Source organism: Aegilops tauschii, chromosome 6 (assembly GCF_002575655.3).
Source record: "Aegilops tauschii subsp. strangulata cultivar AL8/78 chromosome 6, Aet v6.0, whole genome shotgun sequence".
NCBI classification, from domain to species: domain Eukaryota; kingdom Viridiplantae; phylum Streptophyta; class Magnoliopsida; order Poales; family Poaceae; genus Aegilops; species Aegilops tauschii.
This window is the reverse complement of record NC_053040.3, coordinates 467,105,345-467,127,966: the sequence shown is the minus strand read 5'-3', so window position 1 is coordinate 467,127,966 and position 22,622 is coordinate 467,105,345. Positions and strand designations below refer to the sequence as shown.

Here is a 22,622-nt window from a genome sequence, read left to right as displayed (position 1 = left end):
AATGAAGTCAGAAAGGATTGAAAATTGATGATGTGGCTTTGAATGGTGCATTTTGAACACCCAAAAAGTCAGGAGTTCAAATAAGTTTTAAAAAATGAAATCCCTTTGTAACAGACGAGTTTTCGTATGAAATCTTGATACTTCGAAAGAGATTGTCCGTTTTGTACACGAAGTGCATCCACCTTTTGCCGGGACCCTCTCAACTTTCTTGCACATGTTATGTGGATGAAATGATGATACCATGCCAACTTTCAACCTTTTCAGAGTTCATTTAAATGCTTTTCAATTTTTGGGTCTTATAGCTCAAAATAATTAGTAAATGCATGAAAAATAACAAATGAAGTCGGAAAGGATTGAAAATTGATGATGTGGTTTTGAATGGTGCATTTTGAACACAGAAAAAGTCAGGAGTTCAAATAAGTTTAAAAAAATAAAATCCCTTTGTAACAGACGAGTTTCCGTATGAAATCTTGATACTTTGAATGAGATTGTCCGTTTTGTACACGAAGTGCATCCACCTTTTGCCGGGACCCTCTCAACTTTCTTGCACATGCTATGTGGATGAAATGATGATACCATGCCAACTTTCAACCTTTTCAGAGTTCATTTTGAAATGCTTTTCAATTTTAGGGTCTTATAGCTCAAAATAATTAGTAAATGCATAAAAATAACAAATGAAGTCAGAAAGGATTGAAAAACGATGATGTGGCTTTGAATGGTGCATTTTGAACACACAAAAAGTCAGGAGTTCAAATAAGTTTTAAAAAATGAAATCCCTTTGTAACAGACGAGTTTCCGTATGAAATCCTGATACTTTGAAAGAAATTGTCCGTTTTGTACACGAAGTGCATCCACCTTTTGCCGGGATCCTCTCAACTTTCTTGCACATGCTATGTGGATAAAATGATGATACCATGCCAACTTTCAACCTTTTCAGAGTTCATTTGAAATGCTTTTCAATTTTAGGGTCTTATAGCTCAAAATAATTAGTAAATGCATGAAAAATAACAAATGAAGTCAGAAAGGATTGAAAATTGATGATGTGGCTTTGAATGGTGCATTTTGAACACCCAAAAAGTCAGGAGTTCAAATAAGTTTTAAAAAATGAAATCCCTTTGTAACAGACGAGTTTCCGTATGAAATCTTGATACTTCGAAAGAGATTGTCCGTTTTGTACACGAAGTGCATCCACCTTTTGCCGGGACCCTCTCAACTTTCTTGCACATGCTATGTGGATGAAATGATGATACCATGCCAACTTTCAACCTTTTCAGAGTTCATTTAAATGCTTTTCAATTTTTGGGTCTTATAGCTCAAAATAATTAGTAAATGCATGAAAAATAACAAATGAAGTCGGAAAGGATTGAAAATTGATGATGTGGTTTTGAATGGTGCATTTTGAACACACAAAAAGTCAGGAGTTCAAATAAGTTTAGAAAAATAAAATCCCTTTGTAACAGACGAGTTTCCGTATGAAATCTTGATACTTTGAAAGAGATTGTCCGTTTTGTACACGAAGTGCATCCACCTTTTGCCGGGACCCTCTCAACTTTCTTGCACATGCTATGTGGATGAAATGATGATACCATGCCAACTTTCAACCTTTTCAGAGTTCATTTTGAAATGCTTTTCAATTTTAGGGTCTTATAGCTCAAAATAATTAGTAAATGCATGAAAAATAACAAATGAAGTCAGAAAGGATTGAAAAATGATGATGTGGCTTTGAATGGTGCATTTTGAACACACAAAAAGTCAGGAGTTCAAATAAGTTTTAAAAAATGAAATCCCTTTGTAACAGACGAGTTTCCGTATGAAATCCTGATACTTTGAAAGAAATTGTCCGTTTTGTACACGAAGTGCATCCACCTTTTGCCGGGATCCTCTCAACTTTCTTGCACATGCTATGTGGATAAAATGATGATACCATGCCAACTTTCAACCTTTTCAGAGTTCATTTGAAATGCTTTTCAATTTTAGGGTCTTATAGCTCAAAATAATTAGTAAATGCATGAAAAATAACAAATGAAGTCAGAAAGGATTGAAAATTGATGATGTGGCTTTGAATGGTGCATTTTGAACACGCAAAAAGTCAGGAGTTCAAATAAGTTTTATAAAATGAAATCCCTTTATAACAGACGAGTTTCCGTTTGAAATCTTGATACTTCGAAAGAGATTGTCCGTTTTGTACACGAAGTGCATCCACCTTTTGCCGGGACCCTCTCAACTTTCTTGCACATGCTATGTGGATGAAATGATGATACCATGCCAACTTTCAACCTTTTCAGAGTTCATTTGAAATGTTTTTTCAATTTTAGGGTCTTATAGCTCAAAATAATTAGTAAATGCATGAAAAATAACAAATGAAGTCAGAAAGGATTGAAAATTGATGATGTGGCTTTGAATGATGCATTTTGAACACACAAAAAGTCAGGAGTTTAAATAAGTTTTAAAAAATGAAATCCCTTTGTAACAGACGAGTTTCCGTATGAAATCGTGATACTTCGAAAGAGATTGTCCCTTTTTTACACGAAGTGCATCTTGTTTTTGCCGTAACCCTCTCAACTTTCTTGCACATGCTATGTGGGTGAAATGATGATACCATGCCAATTTTCAACCTTTTCGGAGTTCATTTGAAATGCTTTTCAATTTTCCGGGTCTTATAGCTCAAAAAAGCAGTAAATGCATGAAAAATAATAAAATGCATAAAACTATAATATTTGTTATGATCAACTAAACAACTAAAATCAATTAAAATATTCTGTTATGATGAAAAAATAAAACTATAATATTCTTCAATAGCAAAAAGAATCAACTAAAAAGCTTTTATAAAAACTATAATAGCAAAAGGAATCAACTAGAAAGCTTATATAAACCTCTAGTATTTTTGAAACTAAAATTATATAATTTTATGCAACTTATATTAACAAAGTATTTTTTGTTCAAAACATTAATAGCAAAAAGAATTTAATAGCAAAAAAAATTAACAAAATCTGATTTTGATTAAAATAGATATTTAAAATAACCTAAAATTACCAAATTGAGTATAATGATAAAACATATTAATATTAAATAGCAGGAAATGGAATCACTCAAAAATCTATTTTTATAGTAAATTTATTCATAAAACTAGTGATTCACATACATTTAAAAAAATAAATTTTAAAACTAATGACACTAACAGAAAGTTTATAATTTTTGTGACCTAAAAGCAAAAAAGAAATCACTAAAAAACTATAAGTATTCAGTTTTAAGTAGAAATAAAAAAATAAAAAGAAAAAATGCCACCTACTGGACCTCCACGGCCTGAATACGATTAGAAACCCTACAATGGGCCAGGATTCAGGCCCGCAGAAGGCTCAATAGGCCCAACAGGCATGGTAAAGTAGAGATTAGGCCCGTAAGCTGCAATAGAGAGGAGCTCGAGAGGGTGGCGGCAGCAAAGCTTATAAACCACTCCGAGCCCCTCTCAACTAGCGAGGTGGGACTAAACTTCCCACCGCACCGTGCCAGCACAAGGCCTATGGTCCCGGTTCATGCCACCAACCGGGACCATAGGTGGGCATTCGTACCGGTTCGTGGCACCAACCGGTACCAATGCCCACCTATGCACGAACCGGTACGAATGCCCACCTATGGTCCCGGTTCGTGCCACCAACCGGGACCACAGGCCTCAGTTTCCAGACCACGGGACCTTTGGGCTGCCGAAAAGAGACCTTTGGTCCCGGTTCGTGGCACTAACCGGGACCATAGGTGGGCATTGGTACCGGTTGGTGCCACAAACCGGTACCATTGGTTTTGCTATATAAGGTAGCACTTGTGAAAATTTCGCCAACTGCTCCCATTCCCCCCGATGCCGCCAGGCCGTTCCTCGTCGTCGTCGTCGTCGCCGCCCCGAGCCCCTGCCCCGACGCCGTCGCCCCGCCCCTGACCCGCCGTCGACGTCGTCCTCGCCGTCACCGTCGCCGCCCCCGAGCCGCTCCTCCCCGAGCCCTCGCCGTGCGCGTAACCCCTCCCCCACGAGCCCGCCGTCCTCGTCGCCGTCATCGTCGTCGGCCTCGTCGTCGTCCTCGTCACCGGCCTCGTCACCGTCCTGCCTCGAGCCCCGAGTGAGCCCCTTCCCATCCCGATCCGTGCGCTGCCGCGGCTGCCGCCGCCCCTGTTTTTGTATGTATGTATGTATGTATATGGATGTATGTATGTATGGATGGATGGATATGCATGTATATGGATGGATGTATGTGTATGTGTTCATAGTTTTTTTTGTTCATAGTTTTTTGTTCATAGCATTTTTAGGCTGTATAGTTTTATTTTTGTTCAATGTTTATGGTTAGAAGAGGAGAGGAAAAAATTGTGTTGCAAAAGTTACATTTAAGGTTAGTTGATTTAGTGCATTTTAGGTTATTAGTTCTACTGTTAGTGCATTTAAAGTTAGTTCATTTTTAGTTGAACTAGTTGATTAATTAATAAAACTACTTTATTTTACTATATATAGAAGTAGTTTATTTTTAGTAAGTCCTACTTTATTTTATTTATAGTAAGTGCTTAATTAGTAGTTGAACTAGTTGATTTAACAAAACTAGTTTATTTTACTATAGAAGTAGTTTATTTTTAGCAAGGAAATTAATAGAACTAGTTTATTTTTTTAGTTAAAGCAATTATTCCCGCATCGACGTCGACGATGCCTATCCCGCATCCTCGTCGTCGACTCGGCGGAGGAGGCCGGCTTGATCAGAGGGGCCATGTCCGGGACTGGGCTCCGCCGGGCTGGTTTTGGGAGGTGCTACCTTCCGGTGAGCGTAGGTTGGTGAGGAGCCAGCCCGTCGTTGACCCGATCCTTGTTTGGTGGCGGTCGCGTGGGCCAGTGACGGCGCCGAGGCTTCCGGACACCGCGGAGGTGGTACGTCACCGTTAGCGAGGAGGACCAGCACGTCCGTCGCTACATGGTTGCGTTGGAGGGCAGGTTCGACAATACCTGGCAGGTTCTTCAGGGATCTCACTGGAGCTATGATAATGTGATGGTTCCGTCCCTTTGGGTGTCCACCGCCCGCGCCGATACCCGTCGGGCGCTACGGTTCTAGCTGTACTAGCGATGCTATATGTATGATAGTATTCGAGGTGTATTAGTGATAATATTCGACGATGTACGGACGCATGGAGATGATGTAGTTTTGCTTATAATTGAATGCATCCTAATTTGAATACTACTTTATTTTGTGATTTGATTTTGCTTATTGAATGCTCAAAGTGGAAAACTACTCCTACTTTGAATGCTAAAATTGGAGAGCACTATGCAAGGCGTATGCATATGATTAGTTGATAGCTTATAGGTTTTTGTTTTCGCAGAAATCTAGGAGCCCCCGGCCCCTCCATCATCCCCGCCGTCGTCCCCGTCACCGCCCCCTCCGACATCAAGGTGAGACAAGCCAAATCCTCTTTTAGAAAGATAATTAAACGATATTTCGGGTTGACTTTAAGTCTGTTGAGTCTCTATCATATATGAGAGGACGAAAAATCCCTACTGTTGTCGTGGGGGTAGCTTCTCCTTCGTTCCCGTGTGCTAGACAATTTGGTGTAATGCACTCGAGAACGAAAGGAGGAGCTACCATCACCGACGGTCGCAAATGTCAGAGAGGAATCAGTGAGGGAGAGTTCCACCATATATATATGAGAGGACGAAGAATCCCGACTGTTGTCGTGGGGGTCGCTTCTCCTTTGTTCCCGTGTGCTAGACATTTTGGTGTAATGCACCCGGGGACAAATGTGGAGGAGCGACCATCACCAACGGTCGAATGTATACACCACATGAGCTGAGAGTTTTCAAGAAAAGACTCGACAAACCGATAGTCAACCCGTGATGAATAATAATGATCTAACTTAGGTTTTTTAGTACATATATTTAATTGTAGACGTTTAATATTTGAATTATGAACATAGGAAATGTCGTACTCGGACGACGAAAGTCTGCCGGGGGAGTGCGACTGGTGCCACGACGACCGAGGTCAGTGCGACATGCCTCACCTGGACGAAGATCGGCGCTTCAGTATTAAGCTGGAGGAGACCTTCGATGTTGAAACGATACGCAACGATGACAAGTGTTATTTTTTTCGTAATTAAGCACGACTTCAACTATTTCAACGTGTACTTTTCATCTTTTACAATTCGACTAGCTTATCCCATGCCATGCAAGACGCTACGTCTTGGAGAGGATGGGTTTTGAAGACCATGAAAGTATGGAAACAAAGAAAATTCACCTAAGGACCCATCATGATATAGATTTTGAAGTAAACCTGTATAATTCTGAGAGCGTAACCCATTTTGGTTGCAAAAATTGGGAAGCATTTTGCAAGATGTATGGTTTTGATGAGGGTATGCTTGTCACCATGGATCTTGGTGATCCTGACATCGAGCAAGACAATATGGACATTTGGGTCCTTGTTGATACGCCTCCAATTCTACCGCTATGTGAGTTTCTCAAACATAGTTATTAGCTAATTTATATTGTTCATTTCAAAATAGTTGACAGCTTATTTTCATTGACAGCTTATTTTGATTGTTCAAACAATGTGCGGAACATGGTAGACAGAACCTACTACACCGATGGCTTTGAGTTAACTTATAAGGAGAAAACTCATCTGGTCGGATTTTGTACTGATCTTGAGAATTACAATATCTATTGTAAAACTCCTCCACATTATGGTCAATACGTGCCACTAGTGCACGTGTTGAACTACAGTAACTACTATGGAGATACCCTGGTAAGATTTCTTACTATTACGACATCCGTGCATCTTTTGCATACTTCTAAAACTAGTACATCATTGCTAACTATGAAGTTATTACTATGTTTTTCAACAGATAATCCCAGAGGATTGTGTGCCTCATTTGATGTATCAGAATGGTAGGCTTGATATTTTGAACATACAACCAGGTCATCCTACGAATCTCAACTGTCCATACCGGATTTCTAAAAGAAGTGGAGACATGAAAATCAAAGAATGGAAAAAATGTATGGACAGTTGCAAGGAGGTTCTTGGAAGTAAAAGGAAGCGAAGAGCAAAAATTGGAGACAGGATGATCTCCATTCTCCATAATGGAGAGTCGGGGTCTATATTGTTTTATGCTATTTTACCTTAAAGAGGGTATTTAGGTCCTACCTAGATGATCATGTGCTAAGAACAATTAAGTTGGGTTGGTTCGATGACTATGAGGATGATGATCGTATGACTTGTTATTAATAACGAGTAGAAGTTGTATGATGATGATTAGTAGGACTTGTTATTATGATGATGCATGATGCGGGCATGAAGAGTTATTATATATCAGTGGGTGAAATGAACATGGATTGGAATGAAGTGAAGGCAACAAGCATGTGGTGCATGTCGAAAGTAGTACTAATCCAAACTTGATCAAGTTAGGATTAATATTACTTTCGACATCCACCACATGTTGCCTTCACTTTAATCTAAGCCATGTTTAGGCATAGCAGTAGCGTTGGTAAATCAAGCACGGAAATAAGAGAGGACAGTTCTCTCTGTTAGCTAGCTTACACACCCTAAATTACCCCTAAACCCTCCCCCTTTAAAAAAACAAAAACCCCAGCCACTGAAATGCTGACGCGTGGATGCCTTTTGGTCCCGGTTGGTGTCACCAACCGGGACCAAAGGCCCTCCTGCCTGGGCCGGCCGCAGCGGCCACGTGGAGGCCCATCTGTCCCGGATCGTGTAAGAACCGGGACTAAAGGGCTAGGGCATTAGTAACGACCCTTTAGTCCCGGTTCAACAACCGGGACAAAAGGTCCTTACCAACCGGGACAGATGACCCTTTTTCTACTAGTGAAAGGCCCACCACGTGGCACGAGCCCGCGCCGTGGTCTGGGGGACCTTTAGTACCGGTTGGTAACACTAACCGGTACTAAAGGATATTCTTTTTGATTTTTTGGAAAAAAAATTGAATTTCAATTTTCTGAATTATTTAACAATTTAGTCTCTAATCACCCCTCATAACTGCTCAAGTGTCCCGGTTCTGGAACCGGCAATAAAGGGTGGGGACTAAAGGTACCCCCTTTAGTCCCGGTTCAACACGAACTGGGGCCAAATGCCCACCATGTGGCACGAGCCCGCGCCGTGGTCTGGGGGACCTTTAGTACCGATTGGTAACACCAACCGGTACTAAAGGATTTTTTTTGATTTTTTTGGAAAAAAATTTGATTTGTGTTTTGAATTTCAATTTTTTGAATTATTTGACGATTTAGTTTCTAATCACCCCTCATAACTGCTCAAGTGTACACCACTCATTCCAAATCGTCTAACTTCCCGGCCGATCACCCATCCTCTCAGTACTCCAGTCTGAGCACGCTTAACTTCCGAGTTCTATTCCCCATAGTTTCCAAGTCAGCACTTACTTGTTGTTTTCCTGACAATAGTAAGCTGTCAATCCTATTAACCATCAGGAGTTTAGCTTGAGTATGAAGTCACATGTTTCACTGTTTGAGTTTGAAACTATTATTCTAAAATACAATAATTATTTAGTAACACTAATACTTTTTGAATAAGTAGTTTGACCATAGTTTGACCAGATTTTACCAAAATTCAAAAACTGAAATAATTATTTAGTAACACTAATATTCTTGAATAATTATTTAGTAACACTAATATTTCCTGAATAAGTAGTTTGACTAGATTTAACCAAAATTTTAAAAAACTGAAATTTGAGCATAACTTTTTTTCCTTTTAGAATTTGATGATTCTAAAAATTTGCAAAACGGCCTACGGCCGTCAAAATCGGATGCGGATTTTTGTGCTGAATATTTTGATATATTATACGTTTTTTTGACATCGTATGCAAAAGATATAGTCGTTTTAGTTTTTCATAAAACTTTTTTGCAAAACATGTCGAAATTTATATTTTTAAATATCCCGAACTACTAGATGTAGTAACATAACTACATCTCGAAGGATTTTAATTTTTGAAGTTTTTATCATTTTCTTTTGGTTTTTTTCAAAATTGAAAAGGCGACGGGGGGGGGGGGGGGGTAGAGTTTGAAAATTGTCCTTTAGTCCCGGTTTGTGTCTCCAACCGGGACTAGAGGGGTTTGTGACACAAACCGGGACTATAGGTTAGACCTTTAGTCCCGGTTTGTGTCACAAACCGGGACCAAAGGGGCTCGTGGGGCCCCGGCTTGTCGCCAGCCTGCCACCACCCCTTCAGTACCGGTTCGTGGCACGAACCAGTACTAAAGGTTCACCACGAACCGGGAGTAATGCATAGCCGCTCGAACCGGGACTAACGGTACCATTAGTACCAGGCCAAAATCAAACAGGGACTAATGTGTCTCAGGTAAGGTCGTTTTTCTACTAGTGTGCCCACCACATCAAACATACAACATCAAAACCTTGTGGGCGCCGAGCGGCAGTGGGCGGCCGGGCGCTATTCGTCGGAGGAATGGCGCGCGCGAGGGGCGGCGACTAAAGGGAGACGGAGGAAGCAGCGGCGGCGCGGGGATAGGCGGGGAAGCGCCGGAATGGTCGCCGGAACAAATGGGGTGGTGCAGGCGGCAGCATCAGCGCCTGGATTAGGGTAGGTGGAAGTCGCGATCGGGCGCTCGAGTGTGCAGCGCACGGGAGCGGGCGCAGCAAATAAACAGCGCGCGATGCCGTTTCTGCCCGCGCTCTGAACTACTTATGCCACGCGTGATTTTTACGCCTCTGCTGGAGCTCGCGGAGCGGTTGCGCACGCCCAAGAAACCTAAATTTTCCAGCGCGGCTGTTGGAGATGCTTCGCATGCATGGCAGTACTGATGATAGTTGACTTTTTTCCATCGTATCGCGCCCGTGATGTTAGTTGACTTTTCCAAGCAGGACTTGTCAACGGGTGGCGTCGTGCATGGCGTGTGTGCAGCTCTACAGGAGCGAGCGTACGCACGCGCTCACGAAGAAATCAATGGCGCGCGTCGGCGTGCGGCGTGCCGCCAACCCGAGCCAGCCACCCCACGACGCCGGTGGGGACGGCATGGGAAGCCATGCATTCTTTCCCCGCGCGTCCGTCCGTGCCACGCGCAGCAGCACAAGGAACACGTCGGGCACCCTCGCGCCGTCGCGCGTCTGCGCAGTGTATCGTACGGCGCGGCGCCCACCACGACGTCGATCCCCACCCACCATCGGCGCGCGCAAACAGCCACGTACGCGAGCCCGACCTCGCCGCGCCGCCGATCCCCGGCCGGCCACCCACCCCCCGCACGTACGGCGCCGCGAGCAATGGCGAGCATGTGGCTACTCTCGTTCTCGTGTCAGCACGAGCGCCGTATTCGTACAGCCGGGCGGCGTCGGTCGGCTTGAATTCGGCCATGCGTGCCAGCTGCGTGCGTTCATCTCGGACCCGCGTACGCACGTACCTGTACGCGCGTGCGGCCGGAGACATGCATGCATACGACTATACGAGCGGTGGACGAGTGGACGTGTACCGGATCGAAGCAGATCGAGCAGCTGGCAAGCTCCGTCCGTCGTCGCGCGCCGTCCGTCGCTCCCTGGTCCGTCACGTCGAGGAAATCGTAGTACTACGTGCATGCTGCGTCCGTCGTCCCCTGATGGGGTGATGGACGGATGGATGGATGCCGTCGTCGAGGAACCGCCACATCGGAGAACAACAACTTCTCACACGCCTGCGTAGCTCCCAAAGTGCTACGCGTGTTGATCTGCAGCTGTGATGATCTCCATCGCTCTTAGTTTCACTCTTTGTGAATTGTGAGCTCTCTGCCAGGATTGTCTGCGGACGTGTCTCGTCCGCTGCAACCAAGTACATAAGGTTTTAGACCTCAAATCAATACAATAACATGTAGCACACGATCTACGTACCACTCGTCATCGGAGATTTCGACGACTCCCACCGGCAGTGCCGGACGGACCTGCCTTTTGGCGGATGGCTGCCTCTCGCACCTTCAACTCCTCGTCATCGTCCAGCTCGATGAAGATCTTGTTGAGCTCCACGTCCGCTTGGTGGAGGAAGCGGCGGTTGGCCTTCACCTTCGCCTCTGAATGAATAGAGTCGAGGATGGCCTGCTGCTCCACCGCCTCCTCCACTTTGGCCACTTCAAACTCCGCGCGGGCGTTAGCTATGGCGAAGCCCGCAGGTGGAGACGCCGAATCCGCCTCACCTGCGTCCTCTTCCTTGTCCTCTGGCTCCCACGTCCTTCATGTCCATGTCAGAGAAATGAGCATCAGCGGAAGCTAGAGGCGAAATGTACCGCCCCCTAGTCGTGCTATGGTGCGGTCTTATTTATGTTTTACTATTTAAATACGATAAACAAGGCAATAATAATATTGCAGTTCTTTTGTCTTTTTATGCCGTCTAAAGAAATGCATTAGGAGGCCTCATCACTTCATCTGAGGTTGGAGGGGGTGTGGGGAGTTCTCTCAGAAAGAAACACGAGGAAGGTCTGACGTCCAAGATCAATAGTTTGGATGAGAAGGCTACCCTTGTGGGGCTCTCAACTCCCAAATAGGGGAGAAAGTACTCTCTTGAAGATGTGTCATCTACTACGTATTTCGAGGAACTTTACTAGCAACATCGAGGCTTCAAACAATGGCTCACTAAATTGGGACGTTAACACGATTTATTCTGATGTGGTGGCTAATGCAGAGAGCATAGGTGTGGGCTAATGCAGAGAGCATAGGTATGGCATCTTGTCCCTGAGGGATGGTGATGGGATGATCATGAACAAGAGGGCCCTTCAACACCATATTTAGAGCTTTTCCCATGCCTTCCTAGTCCTAGGTCCGACAGAGAGAGAGAGAGGGAGAGAGAGAGAGACAGAGAGAGAGAGAGAGGAGAGAGAGAGAGAGAGAGAGAGAGAGGGAGGGAGGGAGAGAGAGAGAGAGAGGAGTATCGTTCCCCAGAGGATGGGGACACGTAAGGGTGGGCGCTCACCACACCTTTCTCTCTCCAAGCAGTAGAGGAGGCTTTGAAAGACACACATCCTCATACCTCATCGAGACTAGATGGGTTCCCAATGCTCTTTTATAAGAAGCGATGTGCCCTGGTGGGGGCTCAAATCTTCAAGTTGGTGGATGCCTTCTCTAAGGGTCTCATCGATATCAAGAGTCTAAACTGTGGAGTGCTGACTCACCTTCCCAAGTTAGCGAGGATATTTATCCCCCAATATAGCCTGGTCGCCTTGATCAATGCGATCTTCAAGCTTGTGGCAATCCCTAGAGCAAAACACGCGACGAGCAATACTCATGCCACACGCTTTGGCTTTGGTTAGATTCCTAGACATGGACCCCCCCATCCTCTTCCTTCTTGAGGCTCTTCAACGTTTTGGACAAATCCAAATTTTAGGATTTGTGACGTTTGGATACATCTCATATGACCCCCCCATCGGTTTACACTCTCCTTTGCCTGATGATTGGTCTCAATGGAATAACCTTGTCACCTCTCTTCAAGATGTCCACCAAATTATCGAGGAAGAATCCTTTGTGCTGGTCCTCGAGTCGCATAGTAAGTTTTTCATAAGTTCCTTCCACTCAACAATTCTCAAGGGGCGAGGATTCCAAATAAAATTGAAATCCTTGTGTGGTAATTTGTTAGAGGCCTAGTGGAGCTCAAGTCTCCAAGTGCCATGGCCTGTGGGACGGTAAATGCGAAGTGTGTGGGGACGATGAGAACATGGGCCACATCTTCTTTAGATGTATTTTAGCCTAGTTCATGTGGAGTTTGCATGCGAGATGTTTTTGGGTGTGTGTGGGCCCATCGTTATTTGAGAACTTTACAACATAATCTAAGGAATAGTCGGTCCCATTCATGGTGTATCATAGCTTGGCTTCGCCTTATTTGGAACCTATGGAACCTTACAAACAAGGCTCTTATTGAGGGACACCTTTATTAAGCAAACTCGCTAATGACTTTTACAAGATAACACATGTTTTATAGCTTTGGAGCCCTTTGAGAAGGACTGTGTGTCAACAACCTCATCTCAAGTCTACGCCCACATGCGGCCACTCTTCCGTGTCGCTTCGTGGCGACTCAGATAGTGTTGGTGTTCGATCTTCAGTAGCGAGGTTTTAGTTGCTGATCTGCATCTCGACATAGCTATGTACTCGCTTTTGAGCACATTTGGCACTTTGTGGACAGACATCAGACCTCGTGTTGTATTCGGTAAACCTAAGGGCTTCATAGTAAACCCCAGTCCCCGGCGTGAGCCCTTTTTATGAAATAAATTATGAAAATGATATCCGGCGAACGTCAGACTAGGCCTCCTAGCCGACGCTGTCAAAGTCGTCTGGTCATGATCGAACGAGCGGTAATTTTTCTGTGAAACGTGGCAACTTTTTTATGCGTGTTTGGCCCTACATGACAACTTTCACCTTCGATCATGCCAAATCCTACAAAACTTGCCATGACAACTCTAGTTGGTTCCGCATGGCAAGTTTGATGTTCGCCGAAGAAGATGCTCCAAGAAGCGTTCCACAGATATTGCGGTCAAAAAATATGCACCCGAAGTCAAGGACCAAAGTCTCCTCAAACAAATCACAGGAATCACCCTCTGTTGTGAGCCACAGAGAATCACATTCCTGCAGCAGTAGTAATGATCAGTTTGGAGGAGGCTCGTGGATGGACGGGGCCCCGCCTTCTGTTGTATCCTGGCCTGATGACACGCCACTCTTTTGACCCTAGCTCCCTCCTCTATATCCATGGCCGCCCGTGCCCCCTCCCCTCTCACACATTCATTTCCCATCCCCCTCAACCCCAAGAACCACCGCACCTCCTCCGCCCCGCTCCCTCCAACCAAACCCCCATCCCCACCGCTCTCTCCTCCCCGCCGCGAGCTAGAGATCAGCCGCGGCGCGTGCGAGCCGAGAGAGGAGGGTGCACTGCGGGATTGGTTGCGCGGTCACCTCCGGCGGTCGCCATCGGCGCCCTTTTCCGCCCATCTCTTTTGGCGTCCAACTCCCGGCCCGGCCCCGCCTCTTGCTTTCCCACATCCCCGCTTCAATGATGATGGGGCGGTGGCGGTGGTGGGTTTGGTCCTGAAGCCCCATCCGTCCATCCCCAGGTCCCAATCCACCAGCTGCTCCTTTCCCCCCCTCCCTCCCTCCCTCCCCGCTTCTCTTTTCAGCTAAGGTTGGACGGACGGCAGGCTCTCTTTCCTTTCCTTGCTGGGGATTGGGAGGCCTCGAGTCGAAGCCACCTCCCCCGTCCACATCCCCGCGCCTGCCTCCCTCCCTCTGCAATTGGCTCGATTTGGGCGGTTTTCTTGGTCTCTTGGTTGGAGTCTAGGGCCAGCGCCACCACCAACCTGCGCGTCTCGTGTGAAATTCGTGTTCTTGGCTCTGCTTCTGCTGGGTTGAGTTCTTGGTTTGCTTCCGGCGAATTGGTTGCCTTCGAGTGAGGGAGGGGATTTTTCTGGAGGTTGTTGTCCTCATGAGGACGGACGTGAGGAGGGGCGCGGCGGCGACGGGGATGGACCAGTTCCCTGTCGGCATGCGGGTCCTCGCCGTGGACGACGACCCGGTCTGCCTCAAGGTGCTCGAGACCCTCCTGCGGCGCTGCCAGTATCACGGTGAGAGCTCTTTCTTTTTCTTTTTCAGCTCAGGACTGTTAATTTCTTTAGGAGCCGTCTACTGCGTCAGGAGTGGTCAATTTTAGTTGTTCTGTTTCAGAAATTTTGCCTGTTCCTCAGTGTCTAGGACAACGGACAACCACTAAAAGATTCCTGTTGGTAGTTGTCACGGCTCACAAGTAGATTTGGTGTACTGAACATCATATATAAATGCTGCCTGCAGCCAAAGATTGAGTACCTCTCGATGGATAGATTCATTTGATTGCGTGACCTGAATTTATGATTCCCTTTTTGTGGTACAGATGCACGAGGCATCGGGTTTTTGTCATGAAAAATGCATAGGACCATTTCCCTTTTCTTGTATTGTTACCCACTTTGGAAGAGTAACATGTTACCAAGCGGTCTGTTTGGTAAGCTACCAACAAAAATTGTAAAAAAGGAAGAGTAACCAGTTGGTGTTTTTTCAGTGACGGCGACGAATCAGGCTGTTATCGCGCTGAGGATGCTGCGGGAAAACAGGGACATGTTTGATCTGGTTATCAGTGATGTGCACATGCCAGACATGGATGGCTTTAAGCTTCTTGAGCTTGTGGGGCTTGAAATGGACCTCCCTGTCATCAGTAAGTTCCAAATCTTATCCATCTCACAGCCGCCCAATTTTCTTACTGGTCTTGGTAATAGGAACGTAGGAGGTAGTACTTATATAATGTTGTTGGATGTATATTCTTTTATATGCAAAATATCAATTCAACACAGTGAATCTTATGATTTGTACTTCTGATTGAGGAGGGGAAAGTGTCAGTGCTAACCAATTATTTTCCATGCAGTGTTATCTGTGAATGGAGAGACAAAAACTGTAATGAAGGGGATAACCCATGGTGCCTGCGACTATCTCCTAAAACCTGTTCGCATTGAAGAGCTTAGGAACATCTGGCAGCATGTTGTTAGGAGGAAATTCAGTACTCGTGACTCTGTTAATCTTGATACCTATGAAGAGTGCAATAAGCCACCAAGTGCGGACTCTGACTATGTGTTCGGCCAAGTTACATGTGGGTCACCCGACCAAAGTGGGAGGCCCAGCAAGAAGAGGAAGGAATACCATAGTGAGGAGGAAGATGAAGACGAGGATAGCAGTGGCCAAGACAATGATGACCCTTCGGCCCCAAAGAGGCCAAGAGTTGTTTGGTCAGTTGAACTGCATAGAAAATTTGTTGCTGCAGTCAACCATCTTGGAATTGACAGTAAGAACTTAACAGTAACTCCCTTCTCTGTTGCTACTTATTTCTGGAGTCACTCATGTTTCTTTCATGTTTATGCAGAAGCTGTGCCAAAAAGGATACTCGAGCTTATGAATGTTGAGAAACTCACTAGGGAAAATGTTGCAAGTCACCTACAGGCAAGCCACTTAATTTACTTTCTTGTAGTTATCAGTAGATTAGTACCATGTGCATTCCATACTTGCCGAGCATTATCTGTCCTGCAGCCAGCAGCTAGGCATTCGGAGATAACTTTTGCTGTATGTGGTTCTAGGCATTGTATATCCTGCAACTTTTATTAAGTTCTTCAATGAAAATGATACAGGTTACTAGCATATAATATATGCAAATATGCTGACTGATTAGGAGTATTAAAGTTGATCTGAAAGAAAGCACTGCTCCCTGACTAACCTGGAACAAATATATTTTCATTCTCCATAGTAAGGCTGGAGTTTTGAAAAAAACAAATTATTTTTTCACTATTAAACACTGCAGTTTCATGAACAAATCCTGAAACAAGTAAATGAGTAATCTGGTCAGAACTGGATAAAAGGGGCACTTGTCTGTAGCACTTCTCTACACCTTTTAACAAGATTCAGCAAGCATGTAGTATATGCTAAACCAGAAATTTAGCTCTATAATGATCCTACATATCATTTTGAAACGAATTAAATGCTAGATGTGCACAAATAGGTAAATACTTGTTATAACCTGCTTCACAAGTTTAACCGATTGCTTTTGTGTACATGCAGAAATATAGGCTTTATCTCCGACGGTTAAGTGCTGTGGCATCACAACAAGCTGGCATCGTTGCTGCCTTGGGAGGCAGAGACCCCTTTCTGCGCATGGATGCATTCGAAGGACTCCAGGGTTATCAAGCTTTCACCTCTCCCGCAGCGCTATCAACTTTCAGTGCACATGGATTGCTAAATAGTCCTAGAAACAACCAAACAGCGGTTGTGATTCAGGGGGTGGCCACTTCCAGGTCAATTCCGACTGGAAGTAGCAGTTGCACAACAAATCCTTTGATTGGTGATGCAGCTAAGTATCATCTTAGCCTACCAGGAAACCAGCATGGGAACTTGGGACAAGGTTTGGCGACATCTCTTGGGCAAGCCCAATTACAACAAAAGTGGATGAATGAGGGCAGCGGTGATCTGTCCACCATCCTTTCTGGGAATAGCCGGGCTAATGGCATGCCTCGCATGCTCCCAAGTGTCACAAGCAGTCCATTACTGCCTCCAGATCTTGTGGAGTGCACACAGGCCAAAGTAGCCATCCAGCCATCAGTTCGAGCTCCCTCTGCAAGTGTAGAACTTCTCGAAGGTGCCATTGGAGCCTCTTCTGGTCCATTGGAGTCTCGTGTATCCCAGCAGAGCGCTCTTCCTTCATCTGGATTTTCTGCAAACATGTTGCCTGTGCATGGTTCATTCAACAATAATGGTGCTTCATTCAGCAGCAATGGTGCAACCAGATTGGGTGATGCATTCTCAGCAAGTTTTCGTCCAACAAATGACCTCACGGTCGCAAGAGGTACCAAAGTGGGAGCTGGCTCCTTTGGTGGCACGATACATTTGTCTCCAGATACCGAGCAGAAGTACTTGAGCTTTGGAAGTTCAGATAGTCTACTTGATCCGAAGCTTGTATGGAGTTCCTCTCAGCTGCCAAGCAATATTGGTGCTCATTATCATTCCATGAGCCAAAGGTCGAATAATTGCAGCATTGACAGCAGCCATGGTGGCAGAATGTTTGGACAGACAAGTGCGAGCGCCTCGACAGCTGCTCCACAAACTAAGTTTGACATCCTCTTCTCAGGAGACACTTCGATGGCAAGGAATGCGTCTGAATCAGGCCCTCAAAGGCTGCAGAGCGAGCTCAGCTCCAGCACCTGCAGCTTCGACGGTCTTCTCAATTCCATGATCAAAGTGGTAAGGCGACCTTTTTAACCTCTTGCATACTATTAATGTATCGTTCGCCGTAAGGAACATAACGAGTAGCTTCAGCCTAGTACAGCGATACATCATAATCTTTTGTATTCATCATAATCAGCCTAGTAGAGCGATACATATATCCTCGGCCCACCCGAACCCGATTGATCTAATGATGGTTTTGCTTATGCATACACAGGAGAAGGACGACGCTGCCTTCGGCGACGATCTGGGGTGCGACTTCTACTCGCTCGGGGCTTGCATATGACAAGAGGCCGCCACCCGTGTATCCACGTCACTCTGCATCCTGTGTATACGCATGTTCCCCCGACCTTTTGTGTATGGTATGCCGTGTAGTGTAGCTAGTGTTGCTGATCTTTAGTATGCCTAGTGCTGGGCTGTATGTGTATGTATTGTAGTAGCAGTAGCAGCTGTTGGAGAAACAAGCAGGATGATGGGTTGATTGCTAACCTGAGCAGCTAGAGACGCTGGTGGTTTGATTGTAAGCTTTATACAGGTGAGTAATCTATGATGGGCCTCGACCTGGAATTTGTATGTCACTGCCATCATGCATAGACCTAGTTGAATTTGAATCGAAATGTGGCTGGTGAAATCCATCAAAAACCTGATACATGTGGGCATGAATTTGGATTTGAATTTGAATGGCTCGTCAGGCCTCCATGAATTAGCTGTCTGTTCATAAATAAACTTCAATCAACAAAAGAAGCCGCACCCCTCCGCTTCCGACAGGCACCGCCGCCCTCCTCTCCTCTCCGCGCCATGGATGCGGCGCCGTTGCCACCGTCTCCGCAGCCAACGCCGCCAAGGTTCTACTCCCCACCCTTCGCCATCCAGACCCTCGTCCGCATCGAGCAGCATCAGGGGTGGGGTTCGGCGACCAGCATCCGCGTCTCGGTTCCTCATTCCGAGTTACGTTCTCTTCGATTGTTTCCAGCTCGTTCGCGTTCACCCGGCACGCCTGCCACGGAGCAGGAAGATGGCAGCGGCGGGGAGAGCACGCAGCCGACGCGCGTCGCCGCCATGGGCTCCTCGCCGTTGCCTGGCTCCACATGCTGAGCACCTTTCAGCAGCCCTGACCAACACAGCAAAAATCTACATATCGTAAAAATAACCTCAATAGGAGACCTCACCACGTGTTTTTCAAAGGTAATCTTGTTACGAACATTCCAAATCCCCTAAATAACCGCAGCGATTTCATCATATAAAACTTCTCACTCCCAGGCAGGAAAGCATACATCCAAGTTACTCTGCCGAGCATTTCTAATTTCTAGGACAACAGGCAGCCCCCAGAATATTGGAATTGCATCCCCAAACTGACTTTGCAATGCTACAGGAGAAGAACAAGTGTTCAGCAGTTTCAATGTTATTGCACGAGTCCAGTCCACTTTTTTTTTTTCTTTCTTTTTCAAATTATTATCTCTAGTCAAAATAGAGTTCTGCATTAGTTGCTATCGGCGTTAGTAAAATTGGAGTATTACTAGCGATGACAAAGATATTTCTCCGTCCGGGGAGTACATTGGGAGACCCTGATGAACCCGCTGGACTATGCCCTGGGTTGTCAAGGGACAGCTCAAGAGATAAGTATAGGCCTTCTCCGGGAAGGTCTTAGCGGGGTCTTTCCGGGAGGATGTGTGGACACATCGCCTGCCCATTCGGGAGGAATGGGCCTTGACTCTGAAGACCACGCAATGACCTGTACCACGGAACGCTGCTACCTGCGTCAGGAAGGAGATGGAGGCTGAATGACTAATCCTTCCGCGTGGTCTCCGGCAGGACCCGTGCTTCCCAAGCTATCCACGGTGACTACAGTAAGATTCACCTACCGCTTACACCGCAACAGTAGCGGTACCTCGCCACCGCCCGACAAATACCAAAGGAGGTAGGTAAGTATCAGGAGGGCAACACGCTGCTCCGGAAGGACCTCATCATCACTCATACAAGATGACCATGCCACCGTGGTACATGCTACACTAGCCTACTCCAATGTATATTCAACCAATCAGAACATCCGGCAAGGCCTCCCTGAACACTATAAATAGGGGAGACCGAAGCCTCACAGGGGGTCGGTCTTTTGGCCTGAGAAGAGACACATGTAAATCTTTTCACCTTGTAACTGACATATTGTAGCTCTCTACCATTACAATACAAAACAAAGCATGAGTAGGGTATTACACCAAGAAGGTGGCCCAACCTTGGGTAGTTCATTGTGTTCATCTGTAGTTCATCCATCACATTTCATCCATGACTTAGGATTGCTGGACGTGTTCAGTCCCTGGCCAAACTCTCAAAGATTTGTTGCTCACAACTCATATCTAGATTCTTAGAAACCGACATTTGGCGCCAGGTAGGGGCTGAGGCGTTTCTAGCGATCTTGGTGCACTTCCCTCATTCCCTTGGGCGCCTGATTCGGCAGACGCTTTGCTGAAGATGGTGTGAGGCAGGGTCCCTTGTCCGGTGGCACGCGCCTAGGTGCATCGACCTGGGCAGGGTCCCTTCCCGCCGTGTCGTGGCAACGCGCTGCCCACTCGGGTGGCGCGCGATCGTAGAGGCATTGTGGTGGGAGTCTCGCGCCCAAGGAACCACAGGTCGTTAAGGCCCACGCAAACTTCTCTCCTACATCTTCGACAGAGGGCTGGAGAGCAGCTCAGGAGCTACGTCGCTCGCTTCCGCCAGCTTCACGCGTAGACACAGGGCATTCCAGAGGCTATCGTCATTGCAGCGTTCTTTGAGAACGTCAACAACCTTGGAGTCCGCGCAGAGCTCGTGGCACAGGCGGTGATGACCGTGGCGGATCTCTACCGCGGGCGCGTTAGTGCGTTCGGTCCCAAGAGGCCAACATCCTCCCCGGGTCCCACCGTTTCAGTCGCACTAAGCCAGTTCTTCCAGGAGCGTCCATTACCGTGAATGGGATTGAACAGGCCTAGTCGGCCTCACGGGAGGAACCCACCACCTCGAGCGCCCCTGCTTGAGCCGACTCGGTTGCCGCGCCGGCCTCCCCGGCAGGACTGGCCATGGCGGCTCTTCACAAGGTGCAGGAGAAGTCTTTGTTTGCCGTCGAGATTGCCTTCGGCGAGCATGCATCTGTCGGCGTTCTGTGAACGGGGGTCCCCAGACTTGCCTGCCTGCGGCCCACAGTGTGGCTAAGCCAGCAGGCCGTACGGCCCATCTTCATCAACAAGGCATCCAAGACCCTCGCGAGGGTCCAAGCCTCGCGAGGCGGACGACGCAAGACCTCCTTTGGAGTGGCCTAGCCAGGCAGGCTCACGAGGAGCGGAGATATCAAGGCGGGGCAAAACCTCATGAGGCTCTCGTGACGTGAGCCATGACGAATGGCACCAGGCGGGCGCCGGGCGCCAGCGCGCGCAGCGTCCTTATTTCCTCTTTGGTGCTAAGGAGGCCAGCGCAGGCGAAGAGTACCGAGGCATCATGCAAAGGTTGCTATATTGGTGCAACGAGACCAAGACCAGGATGACGGCAAGACGGAGGTCATCGTGGAGCCCAAGACGGCATCACCACCAGAGCTTTTCGCAGGCGAAGACCACTTTTGTCAGGATAGCTTGTACTAGCTGTCCCCCTTCAAATTTGCCCTCCGTTGTTGGCTCCCTTCCCGCTCGATATTTGGGAAGAGGACCAGGGCCTCTATAAATAGGACTAGCCACCACAGTAGGAGCCAACTGATCTCGAACTGATTCGGATCATCCTCAACCACACAGGCACAAGAACACCTCAACCTCAGTTGGCTGTTCTTCCCTTGTACTGTTCATCATCAGCCCAAGAGGCAATCCACCACCACCACACTGGAGTAGGGTATTACACCACAACGGTGGCCCGAACTAGTATAAACCTCGTGTCTTTCTGTGTTGCGAGTTCGTCGAGTTCGTCCGCGAGATCTTAGCGAGCTAGGGCGTAGATTGGTAGGAGGGAAAGACTTCGTGCGCACCCCAGTGTTTGAACCTTAAGGGTTTGCCGGAACCCCACATCCGACATTTGGTGCGCCAGGTAGGGGTGCGCCGGAGCTTCTTCTCCACCAACCAGCTCGCCGACGCTCCACAGCCACGATGTCCGGCGACTCAAGGGCCGGCTCCGATCGCTGGGCAGCCTGGCCAGCCCGGGCAGCGCCGCCTGCCCATGAAGATCTCGACCCCGCACTCCAGACGGTGCGAGTGCCGCCAAACTCCGCCGGGCGCGGACAGCGCGACCAGGCGTCATCCACCCTCACCCCGCGGCAAGTACGAGCCGCGGCAAGAGCGGCGAGTCATGCCGCAGCAACGGCGCCGCACTCACGGCGGGAGCAAGCGTGGCAAGGGAGCTGCTGCGATGCAGGTTGATGGAGAGCGGCCGGGATACGCTGCTGGAGCGTGTTGTCGAGCTGCTGGATGCAGCGGCGTCGGGAGCACCACCCTTCTGCTATCGACTTCCTCCTCAGGCCACTGCAGGGCCGCGCGGTGAACCTCACCACATCCGTGTGCCATCAACTACGCCCGGGGGCTTCATCAACATCAGCACGGCCAGTGGCGTAGGGGGCTCCGACTCCCCCATGCCGCCCACGACAAGCACGAGCGCAAGCATCGCCCTTCATGGTCCCAGCCGGATGCCACGCTACCATCCTCAGGACGCCGCCCTGGGCCAAGCAACATGGAGCGTGGGGCACCATGGCGAGGTGTTCGGGGTGATAGCCCCGGAAGCCTACATGCCCCGCATGATGGATCAAGGGAACGCACCAGAGGACGACCTCGGCTCATTCATTGGAGAAGATTGGGGAGAGGGGGCGCTAGGAGCCGAAGCCTTCCAAGGACCAACGGAGAACCACAACGATCGCGCCGGCAACCGCAACTACAGGGTACCGCTAATCTCTCAGGAACA

At 47.4% G+C, this 22,622-nt stretch overlaps 1 protein-coding gene across 1 annotated transcript; it reads left to right on the top strand.

Moving 5' to 3' along the window:
* Positions 1–13,712: 13,712 nt before the first annotated feature.
* Positions 13,713–18,362, top strand: LOC109755647 (two-component response regulator ORR23). Its single transcript, XM_020314542.4, has 6 exons — positions 13,713–14,554; positions 15,022–15,174; positions 15,382–15,795; positions 15,874–15,950; positions 16,563–17,738; positions 17,938–18,362. Exons 1-6 carry the CDS (start codon positions 14,416–14,418, stop codon positions 18,004–18,006), a joined length of 2,028 nt encoding a protein of 675 aa, XP_020170131.1. The 5' UTR covers positions 13,713–14,415; the 3' UTR covers positions 18,007–18,362.
* The last annotated feature ends 4,260 nt before the right edge of the window (positions 18,363–22,622 follow it).

Coding starts and splice junctions, on each gene's coding strand:
- LOC109755647 (XM_020314542.4), top strand. CDS start 14,416: ATGAGGACGGACGTGAGGAGGGGCGCGGCGGCGACGGGGATGGACCAG. Junction 14,555..15,021: donor GCGGCGCTGCCAGTATCACG/GTGAGAGCTCTT, acceptor GTGTTTTTTCAG/TGACGGCGACGAATCAGGCT. Junction 15,175..15,381: donor AATGGACCTCCCTGTCATCA/GTAAGTTCCAAA, acceptor TTTTCCATGCAG/TGTTATCTGTGAATGGAGAG.